The 25398-nt window shown below is 39.0% G+C and overlaps 1 protein-coding gene across 2 annotated transcripts in view; it reads right to left on the bottom strand.

The window, feature by feature from the left end:
- Window positions 1-8489: 8489 nt before the first annotated feature.
- The window catches only part of wdr27 (WD repeat domain 27), a 33247-nt gene continuing 16338 nt past the window's right edge, over window positions 8490-25398 (bottom strand). For both annotated transcript variants that reach the window (XM_058651161.1, XM_058651160.1), the window contains exons 18-24: window positions 24210-24343; window positions 24001-24098; window positions 23318-23439; window positions 21415-21512; window positions 17418-17520; window positions 15385-15483; window positions 8490-9649 (exon numbers count right to left, since the gene is read on the bottom strand). In XM_058651161.1, the coding sequence (XP_058507144.1) occupies window positions 9596-9649; window positions 15385-15483; window positions 17418-17520; window positions 21415-21512; window positions 23318-23439; window positions 24001-24098; window positions 24210-24343 (708 nt within the window). In that variant the 3' untranslated portion in view covers window positions 8490-9595. The remainder of the gene's footprint in view (window positions 9650-15384; window positions 15484-17417; window positions 17521-21414; window positions 21513-23317; window positions 23440-24000; window positions 24099-24209; window positions 24344-25398) is intronic.

Raw genomic sequence — 25398 nt, 5'->3', positions numbered from 1 at the left:
CCTTGTGTGTGTGCTGTTATCTCTTCAGCTCGGTTGAACAATCACAAAGAGAAAACATTGAGGGAATAAATTCAGTCATAAAAACGAAGGAATTTGCTGATGCTGACATGCAGTCTGCGTGTCAGTGAAAGGCCACAGTTTAGTTTGGTGGGGCGAGTTAAAAATGTCCAGACACTTGATGGTTTATTCTTAGATGCCAAACTATCATCTCAGCTCACCCTTGCACCTTGGCTTAATGGTGCCGACTTAAGTGTCTTAACTTAACAAAAGTGTTTCTTCTTTTAAGGCCACAAATGAAAACCTGAATTTACTCGGCACCAGAAAACGCCCCCGCAAGAGTCAGCGATAAACAAAGCTGAAGATAGATATCGAAAGGGTTACTATTTAAAGAAATGTCAAGTCAAATTCAGTGATCTGGCACCTCGTGTGAAGCGCTTCTGTTTTCCTCATTTGTCCTGCTCACTCCACAAGGGCTTTGTGTTGATTTATCGAAGTGTTAAGAACTTGCATGTTTATGCCTTGCACCCTGGATGACACCATCTCCTGCTAATCTGTGTTTCCGTCGTTGTCTGCACACTGCAGCCCAGAAAAGACACTGATTTGCCTGTCTGGCTCTTTCTGTGCGGCTCCATCTGGATATTTCACCGGTACTCACTAGTGATTCTACAGCTACAACATTAATGTGCATCCTTTGCAGTTACCTTGTGGTGTAAAGACTTAACGTAACTGCTAAGTAATGAGCGGTAAGCTCATAGCGCCTCATGTTAAGGTCACCGCTGATGTAAAAAGTAAGTAGCTCTTAATAAATGGTTGGCAACACTTCAGTTACTGCTCTTCAAAAGGCTGCTGCAGGGTTTTGACCCCTGAGGAGGTGGCGTGTCAATCTAACCCCACAGATGCAATTGAGAATTTCAAAGCAGAGCAACAACACTCACCCATAAAGTAAACTCTAAGGTTTTAGAGAAGTTACATAAACATAAATGAATAATATTAATAATCCTGTGATGCCAATTATTTAGAAATAATCTTTATTATCTCTATTTTTAAAAAAATAGTCGTGTGTCTATTTTATGACTATTTTACTTTTTTGACCACCCATTAAACTTCAACTGTGGTCCTTTTTCTAGTCCATTTTTCCAGCTATCTGTTTCTCTAGTAATTTGTTTAGGACGTGAGCCAACGTCCAAATACTCTCCTCCTTTGCTTCCTTGTCTATGTTTTTACATACTTTTGCTTTCACACTGTGTGTGTGTGTGTGTGTGTGTGTGTGTGTGTGTGTGTGTGTGTGTGAGACCAGCATGTCTGCATCATGTTGGCACCCATGTTAACAGAGTAGAGCAGCCACACATGCCCTCATGAGACGTGCACATCAATCAATCTTCCAGAGAGTCAGTTCTCACATCATTTGTTTTCATGTGCTGTGCACAGTTCACGGCAAATTAGATTGTGAAAATGGTCATTGACCCTTAGAACACAGAGCATTTAGGCTGCACTTTTTCCATTACTAGGTTAAAACATATAAAGAGGCTATAAGTATATAAAAATATAGTGTCTTACATCCTCTATTTCAGCATAACCTATAGGCAATCTGATGAAATGATTAACTATAATAAACAAACTGAGCAAAAATATTTTAATATCTGATTGAATTTGTGAAATTTGGAAATGCGTCACATTTCAAAGTTTGCAAAAAAAGTAAATAAAGGTCTATTTTGTCACTTCTGTGCAAGTATCGCTATACTCCCTGTTTTAAAAACAAATATGCATTATAAAATGTATCATAACTTTGACTCAACAACACATAAGAACACATTTGGTAAAGTCTGAAGATAGGACTTATATACACACACCTCCAGGACTTGTGTAATATTCCCACAGCAATTTACCAAGGCTGCACCCGTGGCACAGATATGTGCCGCATGAGCACTAAGGGTTAATGACCATGTCAGTTTTTGTACCCATGTTTCAAAGTAAAAGCACTGCACTCACACTCTTTTCCCTGAATCCATATGCAAAACATACAATAGCAGCAGATCCACCGCAAGCACACAGCAGACATGCACCTTATGTGCACATCACACAAAGACGCAGCAGCCTTCACTCACTGCAGCTCAACTACTGGTGGGTTTCTGCCCGTCGAGCAAGTAGCATCACTCTGAGGAATCATGGAATCAGATAAGCTAAAGACTCACAGGAGTCAGTGCTTTATGACAGCAGTTTCAGATCATGTGCACAAATCCTTCCCTTGACTTTTGAGTTGCGCTGAGTTTATGAAAACAAAAAAGCGGAGATCCTCAGGGGTCTTTGGGGGATCGTTAAACTGCACGTGTCTCTTGATTTATATCTACGTTTTCTTAATATGAAGTACTCACGAGGGGAAAGTGAAGGCCTGCACTCGGAGCTTAGGCTCGAGACTAGGGAGCCAGTTGACTACCCTCACTATCTTTCTGAGTTGTTGATGATGCTGAAAAGAAAAATGAATGTCTAGAATGGGAGTTCTGACCTGTGTCTTCCCAAGAAGTGACATTCTGCTTAGTTCAGTACTCTCACGGATCCAGTGTCCCAGTTCTTTGGAGACAAGTTGTTCTCTCTGACAAATTAAATGATAAAGTATTAGGAGACATCAATCTTTGGACCGGAGTGCATTATGATGATGTATGGGTGTGACTATGCTTGAAATCCCTTTAAGTATAAACACGTCATTCTTTACTGGTGAGATCAATGCAGGGAGTGCCCCCAAAACTACCTCACACAGCCAAGGGATGTGAGCGAGTGAGTCCACCAACACAACAGTTTGCTTTGTGGAAGTGAGCTTTTTCAATCTTTGGAATAATTCATTCAAGATACTGACAATCCAGTGCCTTAGAGTTGAAAAAAAGAAGAAGAAAAAAAACATGGATACATCAATTTAATCAAAATAGTTTTGCTCCAGCAGAAAAGATCTTCAGGAACACTAAAGCTTCCTGTGACAGGGCAGGCTCTACCATGCCAGTTGATCTCTGTGGCACATGCACACGCATATATAGGTATAATGTACATAATTAGGTGGAGGACAAAAGAGCAGGTACCCGAGCCTTGACCCTGCTTTTTGTTTAATGTAAAACATCAGGTTATGTGCCGCATCATTGCTCTATTTTATCCAAGCCAGCTGCAGCTGGTGCTACTCAGAGCAGAACAACGTTCATGGGCAGTTTGCCTTAGTATCACACAGTCCAAAATGAGTAAATCAAACACAGAAAATTGGATATTGGACAGGGGAGAAGGTAGAAGATGAGCAGTCCTCAGAAAATGCACCTCCGTCGGAGCGAGTTCAGACATGGGAGCCTATCCCCTATCGCCAGCGTCAGACTTTGTGTCAACGAAGAGAGCGTCAGTTACTTTCCTTGAGGACAGGGACTGAGAGACACTTTTATTAGACATTTTATTCACATAGGCAGAGTTTTCCTTTTAGCCTCTCGGAAGACTCGAATGTAGGTCATAAAATGTCAGCTGTGATAATTCAATCGCTGCTTAGTTATAAGATAAACACAGTTTTACTGGTCAACAAACAAGTGAAAATTATGATTCTGTTTAAAGAAACGAAAGCGTCAGTGAAAATACGCGAGGGAAATGTTGACAATTGTACTTTAATGCTTGATAAAGAACCACCAGCACACATAAAACATTTTGAGTGTCAAAATAAAAGAGAAACCGTCAGGATATGATAAACCCTTTGAGATGCATGTCCTCATTAGATTATTACTGACGGAAAAAAATAGAGTTGCGCTCCAACAGTGACGGAGACATAACAATTAATTTAAGAAGAAAAAAAAAAGCTGAGCGGGTCATCCAAAAATCTAATTATCAGAAACTCTTGGAGGCAACGGTGAGAGTTTGGCCCAGTCACGGTAATAGATACCAAACATGATTTTCTTTATTGATAAGCAATTGAATACAATAAAAAAAGGTCCATCAGAAATAACTGTGAACTACACATTACACGCACATAAGCATTATTATTTAGTTATTGCACACACAATACCAGCGATATATCTTTTATTAAATCTTTTATTCCACTGAAATCCAGTATTCTTACTCCCTTCTCTTCTAGTGTAGAGAAGAGTTGCTGCGGAGTGTGCAAACAGTGAGGACGGGTGTGTCCGTATCACCAGTAGTAGTGTCTGTGTGTCTGGGAGCCAACAAGGTTGCACCCAGTTGATGTCATTGCTTTGTGTTCTGATCTGCTAAGGAGCATGAACACAGAGTGATGTCGATGAACAGCTATTCCACTAAATCTGCTTCTTGAACTTTTAGCATGCGCGTGAACCCCCGAACAAATGGTTTTTCCACAATATTTGCTTGTAATTATCTGCTACTGAGTAAAAGCTTCATTACATTAATAAACCCAGAAAGACACACAATCAAACCACAGATGTCCCTTTGGATCTTAGTCAAAAACGTGGTCTGCTGATGCAGACTGGGGTGTGCTGAAATATGTGACTCCTTTTGTAGTAGAAATTGCAAGAGTGCTTTTGTGTTTGATCGTCATTGAACACCAACAAACAAAAGTCTTGTGTTTTCCTTTCACAGTGAAATCCTAGCCACAGGGTTGGAACTGTTTTAACAAAACCTGCCTGCATGGTCTTTGCAGTGATTACCCAGCCGTGTTGGGTGTACTGAGGACAGCAGTGCTAGTGTCTGGCCCCAACTGTTGAACTAAAACAGTCTCAGCTTCCCATCCAGGATCGCAGTCAGCAGCCTGGAACGACAGAGACACAAACATGACATTACGCCTGGAATTATGTCACACACCACTATCTCTCTCTTTTCTCTCTCACTGTCCTCTGACCAAGTTGCATCACTGCACCACGGTTATTATAGTTAATGAAAACTAACTGAAAATAGAACTGAAATAAAAGTAAAAACTAGAATTTAAATTGTACCAAAAATGTGCTTAGTTTTCCTCTTTGTAAATTTATTTCATACATAAGCCGATTTTGAAAGGTTGTATTTTCATTCATAATAACATATTTTCAATTTGTTTTTGTTTACAATGTGGAACATAAGGCTATGCAGGTTAGCAGGTTATTTTCTTGTTATATTTGATTCAGAGATGGTTGTTCCATCTGTCCTCATACATTTTTAAAAATTGTATCTTTTGTTGTTGTTTTTATGATGCACAATGCTTATTGTGACCTTTTTGCATCTTGCATACTCCATATTACACTAAAACTAAGTGTTTACAAAAATAAAAACTACCAAACCCACTCTAAAAACTATTGTTTTTTAAAAACAAAAAGTCTAAAACTAATTACAAATCCAAAACTATTATAACCTTGCACTGCACACATGCCTTGAAGAAAATCAGCGCCATCAAGTTGAGAAAGCCATATTTTATTTTCTTCAATCATTTTCCCCCCACTGAAATTCTTGATTTTCCATACCTACCATCCATCACAAAAACAAGATACTGCCTGCACAGAGAACTGTTATATAACTGTTTGACCAAAAGTGATGCTCCAGGTTCCTGCCAGTGTTAGTCATGAAGCAACAGATTAATAACACCCACACATCAATAAGCTCACAAAATCGTACACATGTGCACAACACACACGGAGAGCACGCACCAATAAACACATGCTCAACATCCCGTTCACTATATTTATTCTAAAGCAGCTAAAAGTTCGACTTTCATCACCCAGTAAAGCAGATGAGGCTGATGCTTAACTATCAATCATCAGTTACAGCAAATTTCCCCCTGAATAAACAGCTGCATATAATAAACAGTATATAATAGTACAGTTGTTCACAAATTACTCCGTTTTTCATGCTATTTTAAAGCAGATGTGACGAGTCACTGACACTATTTCACACTTTTTGAAACAATGGACTATATTTAATTCCACTTTAAAGCTCCAGTGTGTCACTTGCTAGTGTTGCTACCACCCCCAGACTTCACTTCTCACCTTAGGTGAACCTGCAAAGCTCTCTGAAAGGATGATTCCATGTTCCAAATATTCTCTTCGTGGAATCTCTGGGGTTAATTCCTTAACCTAAAATCCGCTGCCGTCTCACTTTACTAGCGTAGCTGTTATGCGTCTGCCTTCCCTCCGTCAGTCGTGATGTAAAACACATCGCTCTGTGTCACCACAGACACAGACAAAACAAAAAAAAACAGCAACAGAGTCATGTGGGCTTAATCAAGCGTTGTGTGAAATCATTTGACAATGTTTGAACGTTCCGGACATTAGTTTATAAAAGCGAACACACTACAAGTCATCACATCCTTCAAGATGAAAAACAATAACAACGCAACATATTGTCAGGCTCAATGCTGAATATTGTACGTGGATAAAATGTCCCTTTTTTAATGTGTAATAACAATGGGAAACCTGCAAAATATTGATTTGTCAAGCAGTGATAAAAACCACATTTGGTCAAACAATAGTCCCAACATTTTTTCCCATGGACTGAAGTTGTTTGATGCAGGAGAATCATCTTTTACCAGCAAACAGATGGGAAAAAGGGAGTTGTAAGAGCTTAGCTCTGTGACTCATCACAATGACTAAAGTGGAGCAGATCGAATCTTCTGCTGATGGGTGATCCTTGCAGTTTCTCTCCTAAAGACAAATAAATGTCTTCCAAGAGTGCATGTGGAGCCCAAAGACATGAAAAGGCAGCCACGTAAATACATTGAACAAGTCATTCCTAATGCCTGGATCAGGACCCACTGGTAGGTCACAGGAGATATTTTTGGTTGAGTTATTGCATTCATAAAATCAAGGTGTGATTCATTTATCAAACAGATTGGAAATTGCGGGTTTACCTATCCAAGATAATATTAGGTGTCACAGAAATGGCAGTAAAATAGACATTAATGTCAAAAGTGTGCCTTGTGTATGTTATTTGTTGTACTAGTGTTTAAAAATGTCTGAGACTGGACATGTTGACAGCTCTTCCATTGTCAAGTCTTCTTTCACCATGACCTACTGCTCAGTGACCTTAATGGACAATAGCCAAGCTGTCTGGCTCCTGCCCCCAGGCTGCGATAATAGCCATTTAAAACTTAAAGAGGCTCAGGGAGTTGTTCCATTAGCAACCACAACACTCTTGATCGACTGCCATCCAAAACCACTGGACTGTGTAATCACCCCGACATCACAGTCCTCCATGTTCACAGCAGTCTCAACTAAAACTTTGTCTTGAACTGTGATGATAACATTCATGTCATATCAAAAGTCATATAATCCAGCACATTCCATCTCTGCAGGCATCCAAGGTTTTAGGCCACTTTCAGGGTGAGAAGTCAGAACCTGCTGTGAGAAGTACAGCATGGGTCATGCTGGGCCATCACATGTGAGTTATTATGCTTTCCTCAACATAAAACTTCCAGGAAATGCTATTTTTATTTGGCTAATCTTCACGTAAAGATTTATTTCTACTGCCAGATGTCCTGCAGTCCTATAACCACTGAGCAAAACTCCAGTATATAAAAATTCCCAGTAAATACACTAAAATGGTACAAAGGTCAGTGGTGAACTGCCCATTAAATTCAAGGAACTTTTGTGGTGTTTTACTGATAACTGTATGGGGTTTTTGCTGTGTTTTCAACATATTAATGTCTCATTGAAACATTTTCAGGGGGATTGTAAATCCGGTTGAGGAGCAGCTTGGTATGTCATGTGTATTACATAATCTAAGTTATTGTTGCTGTCTCAGTGCCGCAGAGGAGCAGCAACAAATCAATAGTTCAAAGCAGGAATCAAAATGATGATTAAGAATGCAACGTGGATTTCATTTTCCAGAAAGTCGACAGACAGCGAGTGTCTGTCTCGGTAGAACTTGGTATGAATTATAAGCTTCACAAAACGCCAACATATCAGGATGTTCTGTGCTGTACATGTTGCGGAGGCTGATTTGCTTGATTGATGAGGAAAAAGGGCCAGCTTGTAACTATGGTTTTCTCTGCTCTGAGCTTACAAACTAAATAATGTTATAATTAGAAGTAAAACATTTTAATCAAGCAGTTACCAAGACATTTGTTGTAATAGTAAAACTATCTCAAATCTGTAAAAAATAGAAAAAGGCAGGGCATTCACTTATACCTTTCTGTAAACAAGTCACAAGTCAGTGCTTATCATATTTATGATTGGTGAGGTAAACATTCCACATACATTTTCTTCAGGCACTTCAAGGACAAGGCCTTACAATATTATACAGAGAAAGAGAAACTTAACCCGTGCTGAAAGTAACACAAAGGTTTTATCTGTCAAGCTCAGATATTCTGCCAGTTCTTCCATCTGGTCGGTGACCAGTTTCTGACAGTTCTGTGTAAATGCAGAACTCATCTCTGAAGCCCATTTGAGTGAATGTGATACAGAAAAACACAGAATCTCACCATGTGTTTGCTGCTGCATGTGGATTTGTCTTTCAGAAAGGTGCAGGGAACATCCAAAAATGAAAAGAACACTGAATGTCTATGACGGCTGGCACATTCACAGAACACGTCATGATTTGTAAAGATTCATTTATTACTCTATGGCCCCGTCAACATCTCCTCCATTTTAAGGCTATTGTCAGAAATACAGAATAAAAGAGAATATAAATATAAAACTTTTAATTAAAAACTGTTGAGGGAATGTAACACTTCACACAAAGCTGACTGAGACTATCAGCTCCACACAACTCTGTCTTTGTTTCTCGGCTTAGTGGTGTTAACATCTTGTGTGAAGTGATTTGTTATGTCAAGACAAATGGAGGCAAAAGCAACAGTGTGACAGCCGCAAACATGTTGGCGTACGACCGAAAACACAAAGAAGTGCCAATGAAATGTTTCAGAAGGGAATTCTGCTGCTGGAAAAAAACAAAAAACAGTTTCAGGGGATAAACGCATCGTATCTCCGCCCACCTCTGTGCTGCTGCTGTATTCACACAAACACACCCTCAGTCAGGTGTAACAGTACATACAAATAATGTTACATCATTTCTGTTCATGAAGACTAAACAGAGGCAACGACATCAACAAAAAGGTTGCGTACTGCAGCTTTAAATAAAATGTTCAGCGCTTTTACAACAACACAGAATGAATTAATGACAACATTTGACATTTTGTTTCATACACTTGTACTTTCTTGCCAAGATCTCTTATGTGTGCATGTTACATAACCCAAGGAATCAGATGGTTTATCTTAGCTCATACAACAGGAAACCGTTCAAAGGCTTTTAGACAATTGAAGAATGTTTTTTCTCTTTTTGCTGTGTTACACAGATTTTTGTGGGAATCAATATATGTTGAATCTCTTAAAAAAAAAGTGCACAAGACTTAAGACCTTTAATAATTTTGCCTTCATTCCAAATGTAAATGTGAATATCTAAACATCCTCAGTGCATTTCAGCTGCGTGTCAACCTATTTTCAACATTGTCCTCCATTGCTCTGGCAAAGAACTGGGACAATGACATCATGGTCACCAGAGAAAATACTGTCTACTACATGTAAGAAAAAAAAAACTGTGATACTTAAAATGCTTCCTGTCATTTTGCAATTGGATGCACTTTTTAGTTCCTCACTTCCTGCTCATTGCAGTTCCAGCTGTGCTGAAGGCAGGCCAGTTGATCTCAGAGAGTGGACTCAAACAGTCTCAGTTTCCCATCCAGGGTCCCAGTCAGCAGCTGGGAAAGACAGTGACACAAACATGGCATCACATTCAAGTATAACTCTTGATAAGACAACGGTGTCACACACACACACTCACACACACACACGACTCTCTTTTTCAAGGCTTTCTTCTGTTCAGGGGGGACCAAGCAAGAGCACATCTGCTGCTAAATCCATTGTGACGCTCCAGGTTCATGTCCGTTCTAGTCATGGTGATTAATAAGGCTAAAACCTCAATAAAAAGAAAGGACTCTCTAACAAACCACCTAATCACTATACTCACGTTAAAGCAGTGAGGAAGTAGAGCAGATGAAAGTGGACTAGCATTAACTAAACAATCAATCAGCAGCAACAGCAGAAGGAAACCCTAAATGTGGGGTTTCTGAATGACACATACGATAAACACTTGCTCCAGTGGAATATATAATATGATGGAGGAATTATAATTTAAGACAGTTGTGCACAAACGACTCTGTCTTCACATTATGTTTCAGCAGACTTATTGTGTAAGATCAAGGCCGGTATCTAACCATCTATCAACGTTTCAGGCTGTCTCAGTTCAGTCTGTGTCTCACTCTAATGTGACATTCTGGACCAGACGGCAGAGTCCACCTCTGTATTTGCTGTCTGGCCACTAAGAAGAGAGCGTTTTTGCTCTCTGCGGACAAGCAAAGAGGAAACAGCGTGATTGATTTCATTTCTTTTTTCCAGCAAACACACACATGCACTTCAAATTTGACCAGCTATCAGAGTGCATCAGGGGGTTCAGGTTCTTGCCTAAGGACAGAGCTTTTTTTTTATTATTATTAAGGCATTGTAATTTTAACCAGCACACAGTTCATTTAAATTACACAACAAAAAATGAACCGACTGTGCAATAATAATCCTGAGGGAATGGACCCTGGAACCTTGAGATGCCGACTTGATGGTCGAATGAGGGTGGAAAACATGAGAGAAAAACCAGTGGAAAATATGCTGAGCATTATCTGTCTGTGCCTCGCATCAGGGGGAAGATTCTCACCGCAGTAAATATGGGGAACATCTGGCTACAATAGCAAGGTGAGCACAGGGTGCGGACACTTTTTAAAACCGTTTTCATGTCTTGATAAGAAAAGAGCACAGGCTCAAGAAATACAGCAATGTACTGGGCCTTGGCCTTAGTTCACGGAATGAACCTTGTGAGGGAATGGACCCCCAGAACCTGAGATGCCTGCGTGATGGCCTTTTAAGAATAAGGGTGGAAAACATGAGAGAAAAATGAGTGGAAAATATGCAGAGCATTATCTGTCTGTGCCTCGCATCAGAGGATTCTCACAGCAGTAAATATGGAGAACATCTGGCCTTCAAATCTGGCTAAAAAAGCAAGGTGAGCACAGGTTGGGGACACTTTTTTAAAATCGTTTTCATGTCTTGGTAAGAAGAGAGCAAAGGCTCAGGAAATACAGCAATGTTACCACTACTGATGTCACAGAGCCTTGGACTTAACTGCAAGACCAAAGGGCCATTTCCTAGGGTTCCTTGAAGTTCTGCTCATTTTTTATTTTCACATCTCTCCCTTGGCCACAAACAAAAGAAAAATAGAGATAAATATGATTGCATCCATTCCAGTCAGACATAAGATCAGCCAAATCAAGATTAACTAGAAACATTCTCACAAAGCAGAACCAGGCCCTCAGTATATCAGCAGAAGATCAACTGTCTACAGACATGAAAAGAAACACTGGAGGAGTGCTTGACGTAACTCTTTATATATGTGTCTCTATCTAAAAGTTGTACATTCTGCATAATAATAAGGGAGACTGCTCTCATAAATGACGAGGACATTGCTAATATAAAGGTGTAACTTTCTGGATTCTCCATAGCTAAAATCCTCAACATCTGGAAAAAATTATTAAACCTCACATTTTCCCACATACTGAACAAAGATTTTTTTTTTTCTTCTTTCGCAGACACAGACTGAACTGTTGTGTCCCATGTCCAACCACTTAACCAGGCTGCAGTGCTGCATTAAAAAAAGGTTAGGAGCTCTAGAAGCATCAATGTTTTACATCCGACACGTGTCAGGATCTAACATGTTTAGCTGATTTTTTATACGGATATCAGCAACATTTGACTGTAGTTCTTCGCAATTATATATTAATCCAATCTGACTGCCTCTGTTGGTGAGTAACATGTGAAGACATTGGGGAGAATGCAAAGTAAGAGGAACTCAAGTTGAGAGTGTAGTTTCTACTTTTCACAAAGAGGGGAAGGGTGATGAGGAAAGGGTTAACTTATAACATACATTTGGCGTCAAAAGTGATATGCATGGAAACACAACATTGACTGAGCTCACATCTCAAGAGGTTTGACTTCATGAAAACTGAGTGAACGCTCTCTTTCTACCAATCTGTCCCACTCTGAAATTAATTTGGGGAAACTAATGGGCTTAAATTCAAGTGAATGTTACCTCAGTTTGATGTTTTCCTCTCTTAAACACGGTCTGGAGAAACACTAAATAGTGAAAATCTTCTGTGTTAGCAAACAAAAAGGTATCCTTTTCATGAACACCAATCACTGTGCTCTCATGAACACATGAATGCTACAAATAACCGCCACAGTAAACATTAAAACTTATACTAAGAGTACTAACACAGGACACAGGAGGGCAACTAAAAGGACATTGCAATTTTCCAATGTGGGAAGATTCGTCATGGCTCTTTATTTAGCTGCAGACCCAGCGGAGCCTTTCTGTTTCTTTCACACCTTTGTGAATTTTATGACTTCACTCTTAGCAGGTATCTGTAGCATGAGATTTGCCACTGACAGAAATCTGAGGGCGCAAATCAATAAAGGCGACCTCATGAAAGATGACACACGTCTGAGGAAAGGCACATGTTTGAACATTTTGTGATGACATTTGTGACCACATTTTTCAAGGTGCTCCCATGGCAATGGATGACACAGATGGTTATAAAAATCGAAATTGCATTTAAGTCTACAAGTGCCAAGAATTCTGGATTTTGTTGGGGTTTATGCTACAGCCAGGTGTCCTATCAAACAAAGCAGAATGTCCAGGGCTATGGCTGGGATGAGAGCGTACTCTCACTGATGAAGTGCGTCTTAAAACTCTGCAGATCTTTGTAAATGGGTCATGGTTGATGGACATTCAGAGTGTATTCAAATATGTGCCTCAAATCAAAACAAGAATGACATGAGGTTGTGATATAATATTTTCTTTCTTTAAAAAAAAGAAGAAGCAAGAAGTGGAAAAGTCAACACCTCCAAGGGAATTGTTGAACTGAAATGCCCTTGAATGAAGTAGCAGTGAAAAGTTTAATTTCCTGTGACAACAATACAAAAAATCCTGTGCTAAGATTTATTACGTTTTGTCTGGGGAGATGACCTACAGCCTACGGTGAAATTCTATGGATATCTTAAGCCTGATTTATACTCCGTCGCTCTGACATTTTGAATTTATGCTCCGGCAAAAGTTTCCAGTCATCTTTGTGTAACCGCACGCTTTCTTTCAGCCACGGTACTGTCAGCTTGTTTATTTGGATTTGCAGATACATCCATATTTGTGCTACTTATCTTCCTTTTGATTATGGATCCATTTAAGGAAGGTGTTGACACAACGGAGATAGAAGAGATTCTGAATTCATTTTTACTGAGATGACAACAGTAGCACAAGAAAAGGAGGTGATCATGTGGTTGAAACAGAGCAAAAGGGATAAATATGTTTTGGTCATGTGCATGGAGATGGTGACTAACAATCACATTGAACAACAAAATATGATGGTGTCTGTAACACAACAAAGTTCTACAGGTGTGTAACGTTAGAGGGAGGTTGTGGAAAATGTAGAAAGCAACCTCTGAGGTCAGTTGGACATGTCTTTGTCTGTGTTTTGCCTTTGCAAAGAGCAAGTAGAGACCAGTTTTACTGCTTGACTGCAATTTTTGTGAAATTGACATGATAGCATAGTAGGGCGCTTACCATTAATTGATTACTCAATTATTAATCCATTATTAAAGTAATCATCAACTATTTTGATCATCAAATAATCAGTTTTCAGTGTTTTTTAAATAACTAAAACTACTTGCGGCCCCCCAATCAATTTCATGCAGCCCTCCACTTAATATCAAACTATAATGACTTATTTCTGGGGTTTTTTCTTTACATACTATTAGGGTCTCCTGTTTCCATTTCCCCTCCTGTTATATGTCTGTCTGTCTGTTATCTGCATGAGTGGATGTGTTTGTGGGTGTGTCTGCTTGTCTTTTCCCCTGCAGGCTGGCCAGAGAAACCCCTTTACCTGGTTTCCCTCCAACTCACCTGCTGCAGATTACTCTGATTGCCACCACTCACTCACTCCTGTTTGAAAGCCTGGACCAGCTCACCAGTATTAGCCAGACTATGTTGTCTTCCTACCAGAAATATTCAGCCTTCATGCTTGCCCTCTCAGCCATGGTAACTTATGCTTTTGCTTTTCATTTTTTTCCCAGGATCACCTGTACTTTTTGTCCCTGCCTGCTCCCTTTGATTTTGTTGTTTACCTTTAACATCTAAGCCTCAAAATGTCACAAAAACAAAACACTGCAGTTGTACATGAACACCAGCTTTTGCATGTTAAATTTGAACAGTTTAAAACATGTTTAAAATAACATTTGTCTTTCTTTGTCTCAATGTCCAAAAACAGGCCAAAAACTGGAAACTATGTACAGGCGTTTTTCCAACTCTCTCCTCTCTGGTGACTAAGACTCTGATTCGCCGGCTTCCTGAAACAGCGTGAGTGAATTTACCGTAATAACCACATGTTGGCTTTTACGTGCAACTTCTCAGCTTTCAGAAACTGGAACTTTTCCTATAGCACAAACTATAGGAAACTATAGTCGTATAATTACGGTAATGCAAAGTGCGCTGTTGCAAACGTGTCGTCTGCAATACGCTCTGTGTTAAAGGGTTAAATATTTTTGGGGATTTTTAAGTTTTTCTGTCTGCAGTTGAGGCTCTGCTCACAGCTAGTGAAAGCTTGACACACTCTTTTTACATCACACATTTATTTTTATTGTGAACATTCATTTCAAAATAAAACAGGCACTTTTATTTTGACATTCTATGCAATATTGTAATGAAAACCATTATTTCCAGACAAGACACTGAGTGGCCCTCAGTTCATTTGAGTTTGAGACTCCTGCTCTAGAACAAAGAAATCATTAAAACTATAATTTTTGGATAATGGAGACAAGGCATTTATGAAAATCATTATTTCCAGGTTCAGTAAATATAGATTAACATTTTATAACATTTTATAACCAAACAACTAATTAATTATTCATTATGAATATGAAATGAAATTCAAGTAATTTAAAAGTCCAAAAAAAGTCTTAAAATAATGAAACAATAGACTGAGGATGACGTTGACCTCTGACTGACACTGCTTTTCACTGTGACCTCTTTGCTTCTAAACATCTCCTCCTTCATACCTTTGAGATGCTTGAGCTAAAACACAGGGTTCGGCATTTGACCCGAATCCACTGATTGTTGCTGGCTCTATTGTGCATTGAAGATGCAGAGAAAATTATCCATATTGTTCAAGGACACTGTGCTCCATGACATAGGCCTAGTATTGATGTGTATCCATAATCAGAGATAAAGCAGAGCGTAAACACACTAACAGCGCCTTGTTGAGAATTATGAATGATTGTTCATTTACTGAAAAGGAAAATTACACAACCACAAAAACAGAAGGTAAAATAATGTTCTTACCTGTGGTGTGGCAGGGTTAAACGTCACACTGAGAACCGTATCTGAGTGTTTTTGAAGTTTGTGGAGGTAGCTGCTGCTACGGACGTCATACACATAGGCCTGAAATGAAGGAGATTGACCGCATGAACAACAGCAGGAGGGCTGAACTGAACTATGCAGTGACATACTGGTGTAGGACACAGTAACCCCATATGTTATTAGTTAAATTAAACAATCTTGCGATTTCCACTGCACTTGTTAGACTGAATAAGAGACACTTATTAATGAGTTTGTATAACTGCATACAGTGGAAAGATACAATCAGATGTAGGGATGGGAAAAGATTCAAGAGAGACCTTGTGCACATCTTGCTGCGGTTTTGCAATTGATATGACTTGGAGCTCCAGCAAAGTCATGGTGTGTGTAGCTAATGTCCATACTGTCATTGGTTGATTGGGGGTGAATGAAGTCATCTTTTGACTGGACTCTGTAATCGGCAGTTTACTATGAATTTTTTGCAATACTGATGACTTCTTGATCATCACCAGACTGTTATGTTCAGAAATTGGCGAGACAGTGAGACTTGGCTTGTGTTGATATCAGTAATCAGACATAAAAAAAGAACCCATGCCAAATGACTAGAGGTCAGTTGTGTGCATTTATTTGTGTAAAGTTGTGTTATATATCTGTCTTATCAGAGGCTTGTACCAAATAAAAATGAACTCTTTACTCTTATTTACCAAAAAAAAAAGATTCAAATGATTTAAAATCTTATTGCACACCCATTAAAACATAAAACACAATAAGTATTTTAAAATCAATTAGCAATTGAGGCTGATTAACTAAATTAACCCTTTTTTAAATAGACTCCTGTTATTGATCGTTACTGTAATTGATTTTATATCAGCTAAAAAGAGAGGAAGTTAAAGCAAACAGGTTAAACTCCACATAAAAATGATGTTCTCCTACTAGTGGTTTGGGCCTTATGCCTTTTTGGAAAATGTGTAATAAGATGTAGGGAATGTTTTTTCCAAGACTGTTTGAAGTTTTTTGATATATTAAGACAAGTATAAATGTATCTGGCTTATCGAAGTCTCATGGCAGCAACAGATAAATACGGTGTAGCTCACTACAGAGAATGCTCTCCCTATTTCCACAAAAAGTTGGAAATGTCGGATCTCATCAGAGATGCTCTCAAATGTCGATGCTGCGCCGAGTCCCTGTAATTAATAACAACCAGTGGCATGCATGTATTATTCCACTACTTTCAACAAGCACACACACACACTAGAAGAAATGAGAGAAGGATTAGGAAAAGGGAGGTCGTCTTCTGAAAACATCTCACACGCAAGTATAAAGCACAGTCTGGAAAATAAATTAAACAGTTCTGCTTCAACATCAATGTTGAGTTTGACTTTCATGGAAAAAGGCTTGAATCCAAGTAAAAAAAAATCTCTGCGTCAACCACACACAGTCCTCACCTTAAATAGAGGTAAAAGTGTTAAAGATACTGGTGATGCCTCATGTATTTCACATGTACAAATTGAAATAAGATATAAACATTATTAGGAATGTATGAATCATGTAGATGAAATCATTTGTGCTGGTTATGCCTCTGGAGAAATGCAAGAACAATACTTAAAAGGATAATATTTAATTATTTGATAAATCTGTCCCGTGTGATATTTGAAATTATAGGTATTCCAGGCAAAACCTGTAGTTTTGTTTTAACTGCAGTGGAGCAGATAAAAACAAGTGAGAGCTACCATTGCACCATGTGTACCCATGATCCTTTGCTTGATATCTGTGTTGTCGCTTTCTTATCGGAGACATAAACTGGCAAGACACTGATACACAGTGACATGCGGTCATGCACATTCAGTTTTTAAGACCCAAAAAAAATGCAACATGCACTAGCCATCACTTGAACAACTGTGAATATTAATACAATTTTAAAAGGAAACATCAGGTTGTTAATGGTGATGGCACACAGCATCGTATTGGCTGAGATAACCATCACATCACATGTAAAAACCCAGAGTACCACAACTTACACAGTTGTCCTCAGAGCCTGACGCAATGTACCGGCCACATGGCGAGATGGCTGAGGAGCATGGATGGCAGCGGTTGAGGTGGTTCTCGTAACGTCTGACACATCTGAGGAGGTGATGCACACGGTGGTGAGAATTCACTGAGGTTAATATAACTGTGACAGGTCACAGTAAGAGAATCACATTGTTTATAATAAAATGGATGATGGTTGAGTTCCATTTATCTTCAGCAGTTTCAGGGTACATGCTGGTTCACTGTAGCTGACTAAAGCTGGAAACACGCTACAAGATCTCTTGCCAAATTTGACCTCAGTCGCAGTCAATCAAACATCTTATCATCTTACCCTTGGACGCAATCTGGTAGTGTGTACTGATTACTAACCAGACTGCAAATATATGCTGCCAATAGCCAAGATGGAACACAGGAAATAGCACCAGAAGAAGTAGTGGGAAAATCAAAACAACAATTGTTTGTCTACCCTTTAAACAGTCACTTTGTCGCCAATTTGAAGCGCTCATTTGGATTCAGTAGGTTTGACAAATCATGTGGTCTGTGATCCCTCATCAGGCGCAGTCGTTAAATGCGTGATCCCCAGTCTTTCAGTCATCATAAAAAAATATGCTGAAACCAGTCAGTCAGTGTGAACTCCAAGTCTTTTCAGAATTGTCAGAGTCTTTAGCTGAACTGAACAATGCCGTCATTAATGTGATCACTAACACCGATATGCATGGGACATGCAACAACCTACACACCTTTTTTTATGAGGACCAATCATTAAAGAGGCAACTGAACACTGCAGCAACAACCAAGGAGCAAAATGCCACCCTGCAGACTTGAGCGTGAGCCTCACTCAAGCAAAGCAAAGGAAAGGGTTTTAGATGACAGATGGCCCCCTTGTGCAGCTTCTGCGTTGTTTCATTTGGTTTGCAACAGCATGTAATGTCTTTACAGTGCCGCTAACAGCTAGTTGAGCTCAGATTTCTGTATGGGGTTGTCATATTGGCCGGGTAAGGATTTGACGAGTCCTGGTGAGAACATGTCATTGACATTCACATGCTAATGTCATTAAACTGGGCTAAAAGTAGGTCATATTCTCTGGTGTTCACCAGTTCTTGTTGTGCACACATGGGGACATTCATTCAATTGCTTAGCCGTAAATGCCAACTTTGTGGATTTTGTGTCAGTGGGATTTTTTTAGTTGGTGTTGTATTGAATGGAGTCATTAAAACTGCATTATTTAAAAATGCTCTTCACGTTTTTTCTGGCTGCTGGTGAACACCTAATTAGACTGAGTTGCATGAGCCAAAATTTGTCAAGTCTTAACAATGTATTAGCCAATTTATCTCACTTTTTTTTTTGTTATCATAGAGAAGTCCAGAGAAAATCAGTGTTTTTAGCTCATGGTGACACAGGAGCCACATTTTGAGTTTGTGTCCTTAAGGTAAATCCGAACAAAGTATTTCAAACACTGACTCAACAACTCCTGTGTGCTCTGATGTCAACCCCACTTCAAAAATACTTATCTGACCTCTAAGCATTCGTTGCAAATTAAGACAAATGACATTAATCTGTATCTAAATCCCCTAAATAAAGCCTAGATACAGATTTCTACAGCATCCCTGACACAACCTATCACTATCACGCTGATAAGGAGTTTAAAAATGTTATAGAGTAAACACTCTTGTCGTTTTCTAGGCCAGACTGTGGGTCTAAAGTTTGACTGAAGGAGAGGAGATGCCAGGCTGGGTCATACACACACACACACACACACACACACACACACACACACACACACACACACACACACACACACACACACACACACACACACACACACACACACAGAGAAAGAGGGAAAGAGAGAGATTCTTCATGTTGTGAAAGTGATGACTATCTGGCATTTGCCTAATGACTAACACAGCCTCCACTGGAGGGTCTGATCGTCCTGAGTGGGAGCCTACACGGTTCATAAATCCACCCTGGTATTCTGCGTCCCTCATCATGTTAATCATAGCTGAGTATTCGCTGCCAACAATTTTTTTTTCACTTTTTCACCCAACGTAACTGTGTCGGTGCAAATCAGGTGAAAGCTTGCTTTTACTGTAGGATTTGATATGAATGTGGTAATAATCTATCTGGTAAAGGAATGTATTGCTCAGCATAAACGTATCAGCTGATGGGAATTCCAGGAGATCTGAATGCAGTAAAGCCCAAATAAAGAGAAACAGATCACCATCTGCTCGCTGTGGTTTAAGAGTCTGCATCTGACTGAAACTGCATTTTGTGCTAAATGCTGGTGTGTAGACTCTTAAGCTGGACCTGTGCGCACTTCAACATATCATTTGGAATTTTAATGGATGAGGGGTTTAAAAAAATAAGAGTGTAACCAATCCCATGGTTTACACAGTCAATAAAACTCTTAAAGTGTGCTTTCAAAATCCATTAGCCTCATTCAATTTTTGATGGATACACATGGGTAACATGTATGTTTGTTCTTCTGTCTGAACAGGAAGGTGCTGAGGGTTTTCTGGTGAAGAAGCAAAAGCAAAATTAAGATTGAGTTGCAAGTTTCCACGCAGCGTAATGTACACTGGGAGTTTTCAGGAAGTTATTAAGTTTGACAAATTTAGGTACAAAATTACCCAGAGTACAGTAAATATTTCGTGTGAACTTGGACCTTCTGTCAGTGTGTGTGTGACTTAAGAGTACAAATACATGATGAGCACTGTTTATAATTTATGGCTATTTGCAAGTAAGCTTCCGCATCAATAACAATGTAATGCTTAGTCTGTTTGATAAAAAATGGAAATGAACTTACTTGTATTACTAACAAAACTGCCTATTTATAAGTCAGCATTTGTCTAATGACATGGCAGCACCTTTTTCTTTAAAATGTCCCACTATTTTCTAAGATTGTGCCGCCAAGTCAACACATGAAGGACATTTAAATCTAATACATTGAAAAATTATATTCAAGAAAGCAGAAACCTGGTTTTCCCAGAACTTGCTCCACTAACCCCTGAGATTGTGCTGTAACTACTTAATAGTATCTGTCTCTTTGATTTGTTTTCATTTTGATTAGTTTTATACGATCTTTCTCTCAAGTCTTCAACGAAAACTATATAAAAGCTAAGAGGGCACTCGCGTGTGCAACATACGTAAACTTTACTCATGCTACGCATTGTTCCAAGAATTTTTTTATATGGCCTTAATATATCATGAGAGGATTCTGATGATCATAAAACCAAGAAAACTAGCTTCACCTCTTACAAGGAAATATACACACTTTGGGGAGCTGTAACTCGTTTTGTGTTTGGTACTCGCGCCACATAAGGTTTATCAAAGAGGGAAATAAAAATTAACAGGCTTGACAAAATGAATATTTCACCCCCAGAAAAACTGCTGATGTCAATTCTAAGAACCAGAAGTTTAACTTGAAAAACCAGGCACAAGCATTCATCAAATAGCAATAAGGTCAGCGATCTGGGACGCAGAGAATAAGCATGGAAGCAATCGCAAGGATAAAATATTCAATAATGTCTTGTACTAGGCCAAAAAGAACATCCAAGAGAGTCTACTTGAATTATCTGCCTTATAAGGATATCATCTACTAAAGGCCAAAACAAAAACATTCTCAGCTATGTACCTTGGAAATTGAACAATTGCAGATTTACTCAAGAACTAAGGAATGTTTGTCTAAGGAAAAAAGTAATTGTTGTGATTTAAATATGAGGTCATCTTATACTCCTAGCAGAAGCAGAATAATAAAAAACTAAAATGTTTCTCCCTTGATGATAAGAAGAATGATATATATACATATACAGTATATATATATATATTAAGAAGGTTACATTCTGGTGTTACAAATGCCTGAATCTGAAGAAAAAACACCTACATGAGGTATTTTACCAAACATCCATCCCACTTGCATGCTTTTGACATTAAAAGGTATACTGGTGACGAATACGACAAAATCAGTACATCAGAATCAATACATACCTAAGTGTGCGAAGGTCCCAAATCTTCACACCATCTGTGACTGCACTCGTGAGAAAGAGGTTGTAAGAATCCGGTGCTTGTGTGCTGAACATTGAGCCCTGTGAAATGTGTATATATAAAAAAAAAACAGCCTAGTCAGCACATACTTTATGGAAGTCAGTTGTAATTCAATATTTTATTGTCCAGTTGTGGAATATTCTGTTGCTGTGTGTCTTGATTTGGCAAATACTTTATTATTTAAAGAGAAAAATAGCAGAGGCTGACAGAAGTCAGTGGAAGCTGCCACACTGAGAGAGGTATCAGGTGTAAACATATTAATCTATACATTCATTCTACAATACCTTTCACACCAGGTTTGTGTGAGTGTGTCTGAGAGAGAGCATGTGGGGGGCATTGAGGTTGAGGTGATTTTTGTTTAGATTTCCATTAAGAGTGTGAGAAAGGGAGTCTGAGAGGGCATTTCCAGTTCCATTTTCCGAGAACTTCTGTGCTGTGATGAGTTCCAGGTGAGGTTTGCAGAAAAAGCGATGGAAATTTCAAGTGGGAAAAGCTGCTTCACATGCTGCAGTTCCTCACATTTGGTCCATCTCAGGACAAGAAACCAAGAGTGGAGAGAAGACTGATGTTATGAGTGCAGTCTCCAGGCAGGGGCAATCCCTCTGATCTGCTGGTATTAACCCTACAGCACCCAAAGAAAGGCCCTCAGGCACACAGCCAGAGGAACCCACACTGACGCAACAGCCAAGCTGAAACAACACACCGCAGACTTTCCACTATGTATGAAACACAATAGCTGGCGTGACAAAGATCAGGCACCTTTTGAGTAGGAGTACGCTCTGCTGTGCCTCATAGGAGAATGAGTTAATGCATTTAATCCACACCACTAGCTGCAGTTTGTCCAGCTAATCCAGGTAGTGGATTAGCAGCATGTTGACCTTATGTATGTGCAGGTCAAAACAGAAGTGATTTAAGTCAAAACACCACTGGGTACAAGCCTCTGTTTCACGCACATATTCCCACTTTTACTAATTACAAAGATGGCAAGAATTTGTATAGCGAGATAGAGAGAAACCAGGAATTTTTATGTGTCAATAATGGCAGAATACAAATGACATGCAAAGCTGCAGATGTGAAAACATTAATCTGTTACTTGTAATTTAATTTTGAGTGACGCAGTATTACATTTTTATAGCACTATAATGGTTATGGATACAGGCCTGAGCTGTCAGCTTGTAGAGCACCAGCATATTGGGCCCACGTTGGGCCAAGACAGTGACATGTGAGTCAAGGCCATATAAACCCAAACTGCATCATGGAACAAATACTCCAAGGCCATCATCTGGCATGGAATATCCCTCTGCTATGGCAGTCTTAATCCTGAGGTATCAAAGATTTACATTTTAACACTCAGTAAAATGAATGATAGTGATGATGGCACGTCCCGCGGGTCATGGAAACATCTGAGCAACCATGACATTAATTTTAACCATGACCTCCCCGTTCACACCGCAAACTAACACTTATATTGTGTAACTGACACAGCACTCATAGATGCACTCATGTAACATTTTTAAGAGGCATTTTAAGAGTAAGATGGAACTGATGCGGAGTCAAGCAAATTCTTTACCATGTGGATCAACGACTGCATGTCTGTGGTGTGACATCTCTGCTGCAAACACTTGCTGATGTCAGAAGGTTTTTGGAATATCAAATTGGGAAACCAGTCAGGAAACATGTTTTTTAAGAGAGTAATCCTTGAAACACAGTTAACGCAATTAGTGTAAACTTATTTGGCAACTCTAAAATCATAGGAATGAAGTTGCAGCCTGTGAAATAAAGCCATGTGACAATGTAATCTACACACATTCAACCAAAAATTAACCAGAAATAGAAATAGCCTCACCTTATTCTGTGTAATGTGGTGGACAGCTCTACTGTGGGCATCAGGCAGCTGTGAGGCAACTGTATTCTTGTTCATATCAAATACCTGAATGGATCGATCTGATCCACACAGCAGAACAATGTCTGAGACGGCTGTTAAGAGACATTATCTGAAAAATTTGTGAGCCATTACATTTAACATTTATAAAGAGTTTTCCTAACTATGTTGTGTGATATTTTACATGGGGAAAAAAGAAATTTTTAAGGAAATGATGGTAAATAATAATGTACATAATGTAAAGTGAGTGCCTCCTCTTTCATTGAGTCCGAAATTAGGGACTTTTAAGGTTACTCACTGAAATGAGTTAGATTAAAAACCCAGACAACAGTATTTGCCCTGTGAACAGAGAACAGGAACTCACTCATCAAATATAAGAGTTATTGGAAAATAAATACACTGTAAACCCTAACAAGGGGCTCAAATGCAGACATTCCTGAAAAATTAAAGACAACTAAACCATTTACAGGTACATTCAGCAGTGGAGGCCCCAAGGCAACTTGTGAAGACTTTAAGAAGCACAGACAGACTACTGTGGTTGGCATGGAGGTAGGCCAACCACATGACCACAGTAAAACTGATACAGGCCTGTAGGTTCAGTGCATTTCATGTTACATGAATAAATAAATACAAGTAAAAAAGGATACGAGAGAAGAAATCATTCACTGCAGACAAGGCTGTGATGTCTCTTGGTAACGTTGTCGTAAAGCTGCTTGCCAGTTTGACGGAACTCCGGTGCTGATATCTAAAGAAGGAAAAGAAATCATATTGTTCACAATGATAACCCTTTTTACTGACTGATTTCATTTCTAGTGGTTCCCATGCATACGTATACATATACCTCATTTGTAATTACCTCTTAATGTCATCTTGTGTGGTGTCCACATTATACAGGTACAAGTACAGAGAAGGTCCAGAGGCAAAAAGGAGAAATTTGTCAAGGTAGTAAAATTGAGCACCTCTTATGGGTTTGGAGAACAAGCCGTCGCCCTACAAGAGAGAACACAGATAATAATTAAGCTAATCTTCTAATATTATAATATCATGCAGGTGCAGAAGCTTTAAAAAAAAAAAACTTAAAAATGTACCCTGTATTCTGTAATGATTTCAGAAAACAATTAAAAATAGCTACAAAACTCTTGAATATGAGCTCACCAATTCATAAAAATGATCAAAACTCCTCAATATTGTCTCTTTCCTGTTGCAGAAACCTAGAAACTATCTGATATGTTAAAGAATTCCACTGACAAATAATATTAGAGAATATTATGTGGTTCAATTATTTCTTTCTGGAGCCAAAAATTACAAATAACTCTGGCTCAACCCAGCAAGAAACTTGTCCCTGAAAAGACTGTTTGCCAGGCTGTTTCACAAGAAGACCAATCAGTCAAATGCTGCAGACCCAGCCAAGTTCAAAACAATCAGAGTGAGAGGAGTAGAGGATGGTTAGTGTCAGACTTTGAGTCGATACCTTTGTTTTCACTCGACATAGGGCCTGTGGAAAGTAGATACATTTCCGACTGTCCTATTAAATGTGATACCCGGTGAAATAGCAGGGGTCTGCATACGATCAGAGTTCTGGATACGATGAGTCCACAGATGCTTTGAATGACAAAGTCCCTGAGCCAAGAAACACATCATTTATCACCTCTATCAATTTGGCTTTCCTGTTTTTAATTCCAAAAAAAGCTTTTCTACTCCGAAAGGAAAAAGAGAATTGAGCAAGTTTTATATCAAACTGTCAAAGATACATTTCGAACATTGCACAGACATACTTCTACAGCCGTGCACCGTTCAAAGTTTATATCGCTTACCTGCAGTATTTACCTGTGCCGCAGACAAAGCTGAGCATTTTTATACTTCTTACAAATGAGAAAATGGAACAAAACACTGTAGCTACAGTAGCAAGTGCTATTTTACTGACATTCAAGTATGTTATTGTTGTCTCCTTTACAAAACTGCAATTACAGAAAAAAAAAAAAAAGCTTCCAGCAGTCCCATCTGTCTTTGAAGACAAGCGCAAGAGGCATGTGTCTGTAGTTATT

Source organism: Solea solea, chromosome 15 (genome assembly GCF_958295425.1).
Source record: "Solea solea chromosome 15, fSolSol10.1, whole genome shotgun sequence".
NCBI lineage: Eukaryota > Metazoa > Chordata > Actinopteri > Pleuronectiformes > Soleidae > Solea > Solea solea.
Note: the sequence above shows the minus strand (reverse complement) of the source record. Positions and strands in the feature narration are given on the sequence as shown.